The 15,639-nt window shown below is 41.5% G+C and overlaps 1 protein-coding gene across 2 annotated transcripts in view; it reads right to left on the bottom strand.

The window, feature by feature from the left end:
• Positions 1–224: 224 nt before the first annotated feature.
• Positions 225–15,639, bottom strand: part of tulp4a (TUB like protein 4a) — a 22,682-nt gene continuing 7,267 nt past the window's right edge. The window contains exons 5-14 of one of the 2 annotated variants that reach the window (XM_016476874.1): positions 15,036–15,216; positions 13,613–13,720; positions 12,013–12,164; positions 10,531–10,755; positions 9,049–9,283; positions 8,823–8,967; positions 7,539–7,710; positions 7,111–7,204; positions 2,958–6,136; positions 225–477 (exon numbers count right to left, since the gene is read on the bottom strand). In XM_016476874.1, coding sequence (XP_016332360.1) covers positions 361–477; positions 2,958–6,136; positions 7,111–7,204; positions 7,539–7,710; positions 8,823–8,967; positions 9,049–9,283; positions 10,531–10,755; positions 12,013–12,164; positions 13,613–13,720; positions 15,036–15,216 — 4,608 coding nt within the window. In that variant the 3' untranslated portion in view covers positions 225–360. The remainder of the gene's footprint in view (positions 478–2,957; positions 6,137–7,110; positions 7,205–7,538; positions 7,711–8,822; positions 8,968–9,048; positions 9,284–10,530; positions 10,756–12,012; positions 12,165–13,612; positions 13,721–15,035; positions 15,217–15,639) is intronic. The other variant, XM_016476873.1, reaches the window with a different exon arrangement.

The following is a 15,639-nucleotide window of genomic DNA, read 5'->3' as shown; positions in this document are numbered from 1 at the left end:
GTATTATTCAGTCTAACTATCTCTTAATAAAATACACTTTATGACTGCAAGCCAAAAGCATCTAATCAGATGCCAGCTATTGAACTCCAAGGGTAAAGTCCCTGGAAGTGAGTTTAGATATTACATCGTCAAAGTGTGACAAACATTAGTATCTTATGCAAAAAAGAAAAATTAATTAGTATGACAGTATGTTGTACAGCAATTGATTTCAGTGCCCAGTAGTACCTCTAACACACGGAAAATGTGGCTTCCCAGATGTAGTTTTCAAGTATTAGTACTGCATCTTAAACTGTGAAATACGCTAAAAGAACAACAGAGAGAGCGAGGAAAGAATTGGCTAAAATGTTCAAGCCCATTCGATCACTTGAGGCGCTGGGTGACATTAGCAAGTGCTACAGCGAAAGCTTGCACAGCTGAGAAGGGGTACTGAAAGTCCAGGATGTATGCGTTCCCATCGATCCTTCCGAACTGCATCACCTACACAGAATAAAATAGGTGACAAGTTAGAAAGCATGCAAACGGTGATCAGCAGAAATAACATCTAAAGCAGGGCAGTCCAAACTCAGTCCTGGAGGGCCACTGTCCTGCAGAGTTTAGCTCCAACTTGCCTCAACTTTCCAGTTTGCCTTTGTTTAATTGGGGTTGGAGCTAGGGATGTAACGATTCACTCAACTCGCGATTTGAGATTTTGATTTCACGATTCTCTCACGATTTTTTTTTAACAAAATGAGATTGAAGACATTATACAGTAAATGAAAAGGTGTCCTTTTATTAGGCTATTGCTGCACTTTTCTTTGTGAAATTGAAATATAACAAAACTAAACTGAAATTTTATAACAAACGCCAAATCAAATAAGTTACACAAATAAAAGAAATCTCTTCATATAAACAAACTAAGGCTTTGTCTGTGCTCTTTCCATTTAAAATTAGAGGCAATCACTGCATTTTAATCACGATCCAAAACAAAGATGCAGCATACATGCAGCATGAGCAGTTTGTAATCTATATTAGATTGTATCATTTCGAAATTTGACGCAAAAACAGAATGGTCTGACTTTAGTTTTGTGAAACTATACATAAAACATATCTGAAGGAAACAGCAGACGAGCTGAATGAGACGCAGATGCACTCTATGACAGCAGGTGGCGCTCATGAACAGCAATGATACAGTGTTTCCTTGGTTACCGCTGTAAACAAAGCAGAGCTGCGCTTATGAACACTACTTTAATATGCATCGTTCAGAGGCAAGATGAAAAGAAAATACCACGTAAACTTTTCTAAAGACAGTCAGTTCCCTCAGAGATGCATTCATATTAACTCCTACTCCAATTATATTGCGATTAGTTTGGCATCTCAACCGATTTGGATCTTCACATATTTTAATCAATTTTCAACTGGCTCGCGGTTCATCGTTACATCCCTAGCTAGGGCTGCCCCCTAATAGTCAACGAGAAGAGTAATAATCTTTTGAATCTGTAAAGACTATGTTTATTTGTGCGCACACAACAACAAAACTTTTGTAAAATAATGAAAGCAAACAGGATGCGCTTTCAACCGTCTCAGTCTCTGTGAATTTGAGCATGAAACTCTGTGTATACTTGCCTCATCAAATCATGGGGAAGTCGGGGAGAAGTCGTGGCCTAATGGTTAGAGAGTTGGACTCGTAACCCAAAGGTTGCGGGTTCGAGTCTCGTACTGGCAGGGATTGTAGGTGGGGGGAGTGAATGTACAGCGCTCTCTCCCACCTTCAATACCACGACTGAGGTGCCCTTGAGCAAGGCACCGAACCCCCAACATAAATGGCTGCCCACTGCTCCGGGTGTGTGTTCACGGTGTGTGTGTGTGTTCACTGCTGTGTGTGTGTACTTAGGATGGGTTAAACGCAGAGCACTAATTCCTAGTATGGGTAACCATACTTGGCCACATGTCACGTCACGTCACGAAATGTCTACTTTCAAATAAAACAATTGAAATGGAAAACAAATATTCTCAGATTATGTAATCCATATGAAACATGCATACAGGCGCGTCCACTACTGTGGAGATGACGAGTCAAGGTCATTGCACACAGAGTCCGTTTTTTCGTATTCGTTGTCCTAAAAATTTGTCAAGCACAGAAACCTTGCACACCGAGTCCGATGCGTATTAATTAATCCGTTGCGAAAAAATTTGCAAAACAGTACTAAATGGAGTCTTCAAGCAGTGAGAGATTTTGTTGTCCTCTCGCTTCTTAAAAAGAGAAAAAGAATAGAAATAGAAATTGGGTCCATCCAATCCTGAGATATGGAGAGGAAGGAGAGTTCCCCCTCATTAAGGAGCAGCGGGATTATCCTGAGCGATTCAAAGTTTACTTCAGGATGTCAGTGGCTCAGTTTGATGCTTTGCTAGTGATACTAGAGCCACATATTAAAAAGAAGACCACCAATTTCTGTGAACTCCATGTGCAAGGATCTTCACAGTGCTTTGTACTACGAGACGAAGTGGATGAACTTGACAAATGATATTCTGGATTTTGGCGTTCGCGTGTACGGTGGCTCTGAATTGTCAAAACCCCTCTCAAAATACTTGCTACGGATGCGAAAATCTGTGCAATGGCCTTCAGTGTCACCGACTTCAAAACAAAGAAAGCATTAGTTTATCAAGAAATTATTAAAATATTAATGCAGCCTCCTTACTGTTTTTCCGTGACAATCATTACTTCTGCCGGTGTGCTGTGGCAAGTTTATGCGTACGCTTGAGCACTTATTAGGCAACGTAGGCAATTAAAGGCTCATTATTTTGATTTAAATGGTTTATTAATAAACGTGCGATTAGTTGATTAAAACTTAAATTGAACAACTACTAGTCGACTAGAAAAATCTTTAGTCGAGGGCAGCCCTTGTTGGAGCTAAACTTTGCAAGAGAACGGCCCTCCAGGACCAGGACTGGACACCCCTGATCTAAAGCTTCTTGTGTACCTGTCTCCCCTCGAGCTCAATCTGGAAGTTCTTTGCCGATTCCTGCGTGACTCTTCCTCCAAAGTCCAGCTGGTAGACCTGCGTGGCTTCGTTCCAAAGAGGCTGTTTGTTGGCCATGATGTAGACGAACCCTTGGCTGCCAAGGCCACGGTCTTCTTTCTCGTTAGCCTTTCGGCATTTGATTTCGTCCAGCTCGCAACCTCCCGCCCGCAAGTTCCTTTTTGCTTTCCAGCTCTTTTTACCGCTCTGGCTCTGGTTCATCAGCTCGTCGCCGCTGATGAAGAGCTCCGGCTCGCTGTCGGAGCTGTCCTGGAACTCATTGGTGGTGGCCTTGCTTAGCTTTTTGGCTTTCAGCTGCTCTTTCTGGCTTTTCGGTTTCTTTTTGTCTCGACCGCCTAACTTCGGACTGGAGATGAGGGAGTTGAAGTCACTGAGGGCACGGCCCTCTTTTTTGGACTTGTTGCCTCCTTCTGTGATCGCCGGAACATTGGCTTCCTCTGCCCGACTGTTGTCCAAACGCTTGCGGTTCTTCTTGCCAAACCTATCCGCTCTTTGAGGAACCGGGCTTTCGTTGAGCGAGAGCACCTCTTGAAAGTTTTCCCCAGCCTCGGCGATGGATTCTGGGGGACTCTGGAGGTCTGGAGGAGGCGTAGGCAGAGGGGGTGGTTGAGGGGGAGGAGAAAGAACAGGCTTATCTAGCAAGTGCGAGGTCTTTGGTGGAAGGGATGGAGCAGGACCTGGGGGGCTTGGCATGGGTGGACAGGGATTGTAAGAACCCCACGGATGAAGCGGAATGGGAGTCACAGGCAGATTCGAACAAGAAGCTGTCCCAGGGTACATTGGTGGGAGAGGGCAGCAAGCAAGATTGGGAGAATAACCGGGTGGCAAGACCACTGCTTGGTCCTGCTGGGAAAAGGGAAGAGGAGTAACCACCTCTTTGGGAGAGGTGGGACGTGGAGAAGCTTGCACGGAACCACTGTAGGCCGCACTTGGTGGATAGGGCAGAGCAATCTGGTATGCTCCCGCCAGTTGGAAAGTTGCAGCGTTAGGACTCATCGGAGATTTAGGCGAGAGGACAAACGGAAGACGGGAGACGTCCAGATGCTGTGCAGGGCTGAGGATGAGTGGGGGAGGTTTGTGGGATGCAGGAGGTCCAGAGGTGGGCAGAATAGCAGTACGCTCTTGTGGAACCCAGATCTCTTCAGTAGCAGACGGATCCCATTGATACGGTGGTGGCCGTTTGACTGTCAAACTCACTACCTCCGTATTAAGAGCCATTTGCCTCAGAGACTGATTTAAAGCCTCGTCCTCTGTAAAGGCGGAGTTGATATAGTCAGCCCTTTCCCTGTTTCCACCTGCACTACACACTCCACCGGTTCCGTCCATACAGAGTAGGCTGTAGGAAGATTGGGAAGTAAGAGGCGAGGCACTGTTTGAGTGCACTATAACAGTGCTGTGAGGTGCACCACCTCCGGTCAGTGGGAAATCTTGCCTAATGATTGTCCCCCCAGCTATTCCGTTACTCCCACCGCTGGCGGCCCCACCGTTATTACTGCACTGACTGCATGTATAAAGAGCCGTCGGCCCTCTCGGCTGGTAGGAAGCAGACAAAGCACTGGCTTTGGCCTTGGAGGGTAGGGTTCTTTGGGGATCCAGGATCTGAGAAACCTTCAGCGCAGCTTCCCGACTGTTCCGCCTCAAGGTAGCGTGAATCAAGCTGCTGTCCAATCTCTGGCCAGGGTTCCGCCCCGCTCCACCCTGATTGGCTGTATCAGGGTAAGGGGGCGGGTCCCCGCTGGGTATAGAGTACCTTGGCACAGTGAGACGGTTCAACGTGGCTGAGGCGTAGGGCAACTGCACATTCTTCCCCTCTACAGCAGAGGAAGATGATGAGACCCTGAGGGTGGCAGAGCTTCCCGGGCCTTGCAGTGTGTAAACGTTCTGGTTGCAAACGATTCGCGTGCGGGGACGGCACACCTCCTCCACATTTCCGCTGCTGTCAAATGTGGTGATTCGTTCGTAGCCCAGTGGGGTAGGGTACTGAGCTGCCTGTGCTCCAGGTGGATACAAGGTTAGATCCCCTTTCTTTACACAAGCTTCCCCTGAGGATGAAGTGCTGGAGCTGCTTCCCGAGGTGCAACTCGTAGAAACAGCAGCGGAAACTGCGGCCATGGCAGCGGAAACTGTGCCCGGGTAAGGAGGGGGAGGATTCATCTTACTAATCTCAAGAGGGGCAGTAAAAACTACTGCATCACCCTCAGCCAGTTGTGGGGCAGAACGAGTCGTTTTAATTTTAAGCAGGAGCTCATGCTCCGCGCCATGCTCTGCTGTTGGGGGAACGTCCGGGATGGTACTCTGCGCAAGCTGAATGACCGGGCATGACGGTTGACCCGAGGGCAAAGCTGGAACAGGGATTTGGATCTGATGCTGCTGTTGCAACTGCTGCTGCATTTGCTGGTGCTGCAGCTGCAGTTGCATTTGCAGATGCTGCTGTTGGATTTGATGCTGAAGCTGTTGCTGCATTTGCTGTTGCTGCTGCATCTGTTGGATCTGCTGTTGCATGTGTTGCTGCTGCTGTTGCTGCATGTGCTGATGCTGCAACAACTGTTGCTGCTGCAGCTGATATTGTTGAAGCTGTTGCTGTAGCTGTTGATGCTGCTGCTGCTGTTGATAATGTTGTTGCAGCTGTTGTTGCTGCTGCTGCTGCTGCTGTTGTTGGGATTGCGCAACTAAAATCCGACCAACCTCCATACCCCCAAAGATTACCTGTCCAGGACTAGAATACCTGGCAGGAACGGTGTACTGCGCAGTGAGCACAGTGTCCTGCTGTCCTTGGTCAGACACCCCAGGTGGTGCCACAGTCGATGTTGGATTGGACAACACATCCAACTGGACATTTTGATTGGCTAATAGGGATTGGACAAGGCCAATGCTCTGGGTTGGGGACATGGCTTGTGCGGGGCTGTGTATGGGGGCGATGGGTATGTTGACAGTGCAAGGTGGATTATCATCAGTGATTCCTGATGCTCCTGTGACAGGCAGGTCGTCCTCATCCTCACTGAAGACATTAGGACTAAACATAGGTAAGTTAATGTATTCCACTGAGATCTTCCTCACCTCAGGGAGGTAGATGGTCATCTGTCTGGGCTGGAGGTGAAGCAGACTTGTCTTGTAGATAACTAGAGAGAGGGGAATGTATATTAGAAAACATGGGATGCATAAATAAATGTCGTAATAAATAGTGCTGGGTAATGATTAATCGCGATTAATCAAAATAAAAGTTTTTGTGTATATAATATATGTGTGTGTACTGTGTATATTTATTATGATGTATATATAAAGACACACACACATGCATGTATAATATTTAAGAAAAATATGTTATGTTCATATATTAAAGGGATAGTTCACCCAAAAATGAAAATTCTGTCATTAATTACTCGCCCTCATGTCGTTCCAAACCTGTAAGACCTTCGTTCATCTTCAGAACACAAATTAAGATATTTCTGATGAATTCCGAGAGCTCTCTGACGCTCCCATAGACAGCAAGGATACTAACACGATCAAGGCTCAGAAACATAGCGAGGACGTTGTTAAAATAATCCATGTGACATCAGTGGTTCAACCGTAATTTTACGAAGCTACAAGAATACTTTTTGTGCACAAAGAAAACAAAAATAGCGACTCCTCCGCGTCACCCTATAGTGTCATTTTGAAGAGTATCACATACGTAAACAACGTATGCAACGTATGTACACGGATACGCTGTTTAAGCTTTGATCTGAACGTAATGCTGTCTATGGGAGGGTCAGAGAGCTCTCGGAATATCTTAATTTCAAATATCTTAATTTGTGTTCCGAAGATGAACGAAGGTCTCACGGGTTTGGAACGACATGAGGGTGAGTAATTAATGACAGAATTTTAATTTTTGGGTGAACTATCCCTTTAAATATATTTATATATAATATAAATTATATGACTATAAATGTATACATGTAAATATTTTCTAAATATATACTGTATGTGTGTGTCTTTATATATACATAATAAATATACACATTACACACACACATTATGTACACAATTTTTTATTTTGGATGCGATTAATCACGATTAATCATTGCCCAGCACTAAAAATTAATAAATAAAATACCTGCTCCAAGATTTGTTGGCAAAAATGCTGCAAGCCCCACAATTTTGAACTTTGTTCCCCATATGTTAGATGTAACTTGCGCAAGATAATTGTGCTAAAATACAAGGAGACAAATCTTAATAAGAGGGAAACATTCTGTGAGCTCACACATAGATGTTTTCTCATATGTGACCCTGCAGCACAAAAGCAGTCTTAAGTCGCTGGGGTATATTTGTAGCAATAGCCAACAATACATTGTATGGGTCAAAATTATACATTTTTCTTTTATGCCAAAAATCATTAGGATAAAGTAAAGATCATGTTCCATGAAAATATTTTGTAAATTTGTACATCTCAATTTCTAAAAACTGACCCCTATGACTGGTTTTGTGGTCCAGGTTCACAAATTGTACAGCCAGCATTGTTTATCATTTAGCTGCGGTGAGTACCTGTGTGATGTCATCGAGCGGAAACTCCCGCCGAGTCAGACTCGGAGAGCCAATGGAGGGCTTGCGAATGGGTAACCGAGGCGATCGCGATATTTCCTGTGCGGTACGGGAGAGCTTGGGGGACTTACGGGGATCTATATTTATCCTGTTGGTAAAGGGACACACTAAGTCTCTACAGAGAAGGTAGCAAGCGAAGAAAAGAGTTCAAGGTTAGTTTGCAGCAGCATGCAGCCTAAAATTGCAGAGTTAAACAAAACATGTCTTCAGAACTGGAGGATCCATGAGTTTCATGCTTCCAAGATTAACTATTTTTACAAAAGCATTTCATTATTAATTTCTTTTTATTTATTAGGTTAAAATGTGCATCTACAAGGGATACCTAACCTTGCGGATAAATTTTGCACAGTGAACTTATCAATGCATAGTAGGGGTGTGCGATATTGACAAAAAATAATACCTCGATATTTTCTGGGATTTTATCGATAACGATAATTAGACGATATTTTGCTGCGTGTGTTATTGTGCTGGTGTCTTAAGGACTGCCGTGGACAGCTGACTCTACGGCATCTTATCTTTTGAGTCAAATTCTTACATTTAATCAGTGAATTAGAATAAGACGACATTCCATTTTATCTTTAGACTGTAAGTTTAGATTTCAAATTCAATATTGATTTTAGAACTGTTGAAATTATTTACAGTATGTAACGTAAGTACTTTATAAGTAACTAATTAAATTACCTAAAAATGAACAGTAATCCCTTAGTTTACTTAGTAACGCGTTACACCCAACACTGGCTGTGTTTGGAATTATTTTTGTCGTCGAAATAGCACAAAAACAGGAAATATGGCGTCTAAAACTTAACTTCTTGTTTATTAAACTGTTGCAAAAAAAAATTTATATCACATTTGTAATCGGTAATTTTTGGAGAAAAAAACGGCACTCTTTGTTTGATATTAACTATATGAAATGCTATAAATATATACATTTTCTGTCCCCATATCTTGAATATTGTGATCATTCTAAATGCATTTTAATAGACTGAATCATTCAGTGAAAGATAACAGTAAATGCGCACACGCACTAGTCTAGACTTCACGTAACGTATGCGTGCGCTCTGTAGGGGTGTTTTGAATACTCAATGTCAAATCGCACATCATTAAAACAACAATTACGATATTATCGCAGACGATATACATCACACACCCCTAATGCATAGCCACATCAACAGCAACACAGTGTCTTATTCCATTAATCATGCAATTAAAATCCAAAACATGCAGTACCTGGGAAGTTTGGGAGACTTGCTCCCTCTGGAGATCTTTGGCGATTTCTTTCCAACCCAGTCATCATTGAGCTCAATGTCACTAGAGTCTGAGCAATTGCAGCTGTCAATCACGGAGGGGAAGAAGCTGTTTCCATATACTTCATCTGTGATGAGAAACAATGTGAGCCGACGAGGAACTAAACCAGTGTGGCATTTCGGCTAAAACACTACTCGTATAAACCCACCTGTTTTCCCATCAGTCTTTGGGTCCATGATGACAAATTCAGGGCGAAGTTTGCTAATCCTACGGCCTTTCAGAATAGGCACAAGCCCCCCCAGATACTCCAGGTATAAGGTGTAGCAAGGGCCGCCGACCTCAGGGTTGTCCTCGGTGCGCTTCATGGTGCAGTGCAGACGCTCGTTACCTGATGTCGGATAACTAACAAAGTCCCGCATGTTGTTGGGATCCGGGATGGGGGGCTGAAGTGAGGAAAGGGTGCCAGAAACAAAGACAGATGGAAGAATAGGAACGGGTGTTCCTTGAAATACAGAACATACTACAAAACCAGCAGCTCCAGAAACAAGATCCATGTGCAGAATAGGGGTGTGAGATATGAACACAAAAAATTAATTAAAAATGTCGATATTTTCTGGGATTTTATCGATAACAATAATTAGACGATATTTTACTGAGTGTGTTATTGTGCCACTACCATGGACAGCTGACTCCTGAAGTTTTTGATATTCATATTCTGTGTGGCCAGTTCACAGCAGTGAAAGAAATATTAAATTTTAAGCAGATTTTTACCTTTTATAAGCATTTTTACCTTTATAAAGACATTTTTCTAAAAGTGTGCATCATTTTTGAGTCAAAGTCTTACATTTAATCAGTGAATTAGAATAATGAGACATTTGGGCTGTTACCAAGCAAATGAAATCAGTATTGACAAAATTAATCTTTGCAGTGCAGAGGAAACACAGAAGCTGCATCTGAAGTGGCATTTAGATGTGTTTACACACTGTTTAATGCAGGACATGAATGCTTTAACCTGCAGTTACAAATGCAGAAATAATGTTTTGATAGAAACATAAAACGTTTGAAATCATTTAAATAATAAAAAGATACTCTGAATGTGAAATTAAAACCGCCAGTAGGTGGCAGCAAGTCACTGTTAATAAGTGAGTCATTGCGATTGAACCGAATCATTTAAACAGTTGATTCATTCAGGAACGAATCACCGTCATGTTGCTCAGAGACGCAGCACTGTGGCTGTGTTTGGAATTATTTTTATTGTCGAAATAGCGCAAAAACAGGCAATATGCTGTCTAAAACATAAGTCTCTTAATTATTGAACTGTTGTATAAAATCAATATCACATTCGTAATCATGCTGATTTTTGGAGAAAAAAACCGGCACTCTTTGTGTGATATTAACTATATGGAATGATATAAATATATAAATTTTCTGCCCCATATCTTGAATATTGTAATCATTCTAAATGTATTTAACAGACTGAATCATGCAGTGAAAAAACACACTCTGGTCTAACTCACTAGACTTCATCACTAATGTATGCGTGCGCTCTGTAGGGGTGTTTTGTTTGGTTTTTGCAAAATACTCGATAATGTCAAATCGCACATCGTTAAAACAACAATTACGATATTATTGCAGATGATATATATCACACCCCTAGTGCAGAACTGCCTGTGAGTTGGAAGTTTTCTACCTTAATGGTAGAAGCGAAGGCAGAAGACACGCTTGTGCTCAGGCGAGAGGGCATGCTGAGCTTGGCCACGTCTTTCTCGTCGTGTACCACGCTGGCGATCACCTGTCGGCACAGCAGCTGCAGGCTGGCGACCCGATGCTCGACGCGAAGCACGTACAGCGCCGGGCCGCTGGCGAGGAACAGACGCGAGTCCCGATGGCCCCAGCACAGCGCACTGATCGGCCTCTGAACACAGAAACACACCAGAAACACACATATCAGTGCAACAGTCCTGCATGTGAGATTACGCTCCATCTGTGTTAAACTGCCACATTCATCAAGGTTTTATGAGGATAAACAAAGAAAAACAAAAGAAAATATGTCCCTGCAGCACAAAAGCAGTCTTAAGTCGCTGGGGTATATTTGTAGCAATAGCCAACAATACATTGTATGGGTCAAAATTATACATTTTTCTTTTATGCCAAAAATCATTAGGATATTAAGTAAAGATCATGTTCCATGAAGATATTGTAAATTTCCTACCGTAAATATATCAAAACTTAATTTTTGATTAGTAATATGCATTGCTAAGAACTTCATTTGGACAACTTTAAAGATGATTTTCTCAATATTTTGATTTTCAAATAGTTGAATCTCAGCCAAATATTGTGCTATCCTAACAAACCATACATCAATGGAAAGATTATTTATTCAGCTTTCAGATGATGTATAAATCTCAATTTCAGGAAATTGACCCTTATGACTGGTTTTGTGCTCCAGGGTCACATATAAGGAAAAAAATGGAAGGGAACACAATACATCAATATGTGTCATGCAATGCATAATAACACTTCAAATATTGAAAATACAACTTCCAACAGATCTCTATTAATTTTTAATGCATTTAACAACAAAAAAAGCTTAAGGTATTAATAGCTGTGCTGCCAGAACAGTGGGAGTAACTTTCACTTTACCTTCTGATCACACTGAATAAAGCCATGCTCTTCATCAGTATTTTTGTCTTACTTTCCAAAAGATTCTTAAATCAAGATACAGTATTTGAAAAGCAAAATTCCATAAGTCTTGTTTTCTGAGAATTTGATCAAAATGAAGTGAGCTGATTAAAACAAAGACAAATATTCGTCACTAGACAAGTTTCATGTCACACTGACAGATGTGTGTTTTTGTTTCAAGCATAAACTCGCTTCATTTTGTTCAATAAATTCTTAGTAAACAAGCCTTCATTTTGCACCTCAAGTAAATGTATCTTGATTTAAGGATGTTTAGATGTTTGTACTGGACACACAAGACACTTATTTTTGCAGTGCATGCAGCATTTCATGCCTTGCATTTTTTAAGACTGCTCTGATTTGTGCAAACATGAATTACGACCTGCACGAACCCTGAGCATTCTGTAGTTAAAGTGACTCACAAAAGAGTAACGAAAGCAAAAAAATGATCTGGTGTTATTGCACATATGTCCGTTTATAACCAAAGACTCACCTGAGCAGGTGTCTCCAGTGAGTAAACGTGTTCACCACAAACATTGTAAAACTTAACAATGGCGTTTCGGGTGGGGTCAGAGGTCATCACGAGTCTCTCCATCCCAGCAACAGCCAGCAGGTCGCCCTGAGAGCACCACTGCACCACCACATCTGATTCATACACACGCAAACCAGTATGAAAATTCACTTTATACATCACTTCACTTAGCTTAGTATTGATAATCATTCACATATTCACACATGGTTTCAGTGCACTGATTCAGCAAATATTGATTTGTTTAGATTGTTGGCGGGGGAAATCCAATAAAGACTCGTTATAGGAAATCCTTCTGCATTGCAATAGATCCCATTCTGTTCTCTGTGGTCTGTTTTTGTGGCAGTAAGCAGGAGAATTATCACTCAACAAGCACCAAATGCAGTGATTTAATGACTGCAATGATTGTACACTGTATATTTAAAAGGGGTCATCGGATGCCCATTTTCCACAAGTTGATATGATTCTTTAGAGTCTTCATGAAAAGTCTATAACACACTCTGGTTAAAATTCCTCAATGGTAGTGTAAAACAACACCTTTTTACCCTGTCAAAAACAGCTCCGTTCACAGCGAGACGTTTTGGTGCATGTCCCTTTAAATGCTAATGAGCTCTGCTGACTCCGCCCCTCTCTTCCCCTTCTCTGAGACTGTGAACTTTAACCGCATTTGTTGTGGAACATGCTAACTAGCACATTATTAGGAAAGCCAATTTGCAAAGATTCATAAAAAAAAAAACGTATACTCGCTGCTTCTGCACACCAAAAAATGATTTTCTTACTTAGTGTTTTTGTCTTGTTTTCTAGTATAAATATCTAAACATTCTTGAATCAAGATGCATTTACTTGACAAGTAAAATGGCTTAAGATATTATGTCTTGTTTTCTGAAAAAAAGAATCACAATTTAGTTAGTTTTTCCTTAAAACAAGCGAAAATATCTGTCAAGTAAATGCCTCTTGATTCAATAATTTTTAGATATTTTTACTAGAAAGTAAGACAAAAATACTACAAAAGTAAGAAAATCATTTTTTGCAGTGTGTAGGTGAAGCTGGATCCTATGGAAGCCCGTTTCCGCCACTGAATAAAATTTTTTTAAAAAGTTATTGCGAATTTTTATCTCATAATTCTGACTTTTTCACAGAATTGCAACTTTGGGGGCGCATTCCCTTCAGAAACAAACGTAATCCACTGCATCTTCAGCGGCTCAGATGTCGGGAGTAAATGACGACTGCTGTTCATTATTACATCCAACAACAGAACACCTCAATCGCTCAGGAGTCATTCTCGTCTGCATCTGCTCCGGCGGTGAAACAATGGCGGACTGATGACAGCTCACTCAGGGCGGAGCTAAGGTAAGACACCAGTGTCAATCAACACTCGTGGGAGGGGCCTGAGAACGGCTTGATTTTAGAAAGGGCTTATTTATCGGGATTTTTTTTAAAAAGCACGGTGTATTTTTATCATTATAGGTACCAACACACACTTCAGCTCAAACAACTTTGCATCCGATGACCCCTTTAAATGACCCTGTAGGAATACAGAAATAGAAAGAATGTGAGGAAGAACCTTTGAGGCTGGTGCGTATTAACGTGGGCGAGAGGTCATCGTAGTTGCTCATCAAACTGACGTCTCCAGACGTGAAGCAGACGGTCAACAGCGGCTTCAGACGGTGCACTGAAAAAGAAAGTGTTCATGTTCGGTTTCTTTTTGTAATGTGTTGATTTATGTGTTTTCTGTTTGTGAAAACAGCAACAAGTTATTGTGAATAAACACCATCCTAACACCGCTGTATATTATTTAATCAAAGAAAGACAGGAACGGGATCACACTAGCCGTGTTTCCATCCACCTATTGTTATGCGCATTTTGGGATATCGCATAAAAAAAAAAACGCTGGATGGAAACGCCAAGGTGCGCATAAATTCTAAAAATGCGCATAATCAACTAAGCAGGATAAATTTCTTATCCGGTAAGAAAACATGCGCAGAAACTGCGATGGAAACACTTTTACTGAATAAATTCCTTAATGCGCATCAAAAAAGACACGTGACTTTGCGATGGGACAGAAATAAACTGGACTAATCAACAGACCGATCTCACTGCACAGCATCTGAAAGGCTAGTTTGTCATTCTAAAATGCTTGAGCAAAGTCTCGTCATAGCGCTTCGTTATAATTAACTCCCAGAACAGCAGACTCCGAAAATAAGATAACATGATCACGTTTCGTCTGCGCTCACTGAAGCTCGTAATTTATTGTATACACAAATTATTACATACAGTGCCTTCTACTATGCGGCAGCAAATAAAATGTTTCTTTGTGATATTTAGCGCAAGTTAATCAGGAGGTGACGATTTTGTTCTCTTCAACTCACTGGATGGAAACGGTGCTTTATTCGCAATTGTTTTATGCGATATTCTATTTTTGCGCATAAGATTAATTCGTAAGTTTGGATGGAAACATACATTTTAGACGCAATATTGACCGTTTTTGCTCAATTTCGCTGATGAAACTAGTTCCAATCAAAGACACAGCAGAACAGTTTTGTGTCTCCGAGCAACACAGCGGTGTTTCGTTACTGAATGAATGAACGAATCGAGTGAGTCAATGATTCAGTAACCCATTCATAAACACGTTTCTGAATGAATCAGCCATTTGAACGAATCTGTTAAAGGACTAAATGACTCGCTCATTAAAACCTTTAATTTGCCGCCACCTACTGGTTTGGTTTCATATTTAAAACCATCATTGCATTTTCTCAACATTTCTTATTTGTATTTTTAAAAAATATTTAAAACATTAATCTTATAAAATTCTTCATGCATTTGAAATTTAGTTTTTGGAGGAGTTTGCATCTATGAGTTTTTAGAAAGAAAATCGGAGTGGGCAGGTCACACTTACAAAATAAAAAAAAATTGTAAATCGGAATCGGCCAAGAAAACTGCAACCGGTGCATCTCTAATAAAAACCTCTCAGAGACTGCAGCTGTTACCCTGCAGAGGCGTGTAATCGTCCGAGTCCGTGTCGCTCTCGCTGCTGTCCTCCAGCAGAAAGCTGGGGTAATTCCAGGCCATGCTAGCGATGCCCTCCGCCTCGTGCAGCAGTATATGAGCCAGCATCCGGCCGTGACAGTCCATGACGATCACCTGCCCGTCCGCTGTGCCAAACAACACCTGACGAGCAAAACAGTCTGCTTAAGACCCGTGCAATTACAACCACTACAGAACACGCCCACACTATCATGCATCTCGTGTTCCTTTAGCTGTTTAAACAACTGCAGAACAGTTTATAACCCTCAAGACATTCAATATATACACAGAAGTATCCTGGTTTAAATGGTACATATGTACTAATATATCAGTATATACAATTTGATTGATACTGGATTTCGCCGATACGATAATAATGTGTTTAAATAAAGATAGTTGTGCAAACAAATTTCATGTGTCTCTGCAGCACAAAAGCAGTCTTAAGTCGCTGGGGTATATTTGTAGCAATAGCCAACAATACATTGTATGGGTCAAAATTATACATTTTTCTTTTATGCCAAAAATCATTAGGATATTAAGTAAAGATCATGTTCCATGAAGATATTT

The sequence above is a fragment of the Sinocyclocheilus anshuiensis genome, unplaced genomic scaffold (assembly GCF_001515605.1).
Source record: "Sinocyclocheilus anshuiensis isolate Anshui unplaced genomic scaffold, SAMN03320099.WGS_v1.1 scaffold1422, whole genome shotgun sequence".
Lineage (NCBI taxonomy): Eukaryota > Metazoa > Chordata > Actinopteri > Cypriniformes > Cyprinidae > Sinocyclocheilus > Sinocyclocheilus anshuiensis.
The sequence above is the reverse complement of the archived record's forward strand: the minus strand, read 5'-3'. Positions and strand labels throughout refer to the sequence as shown.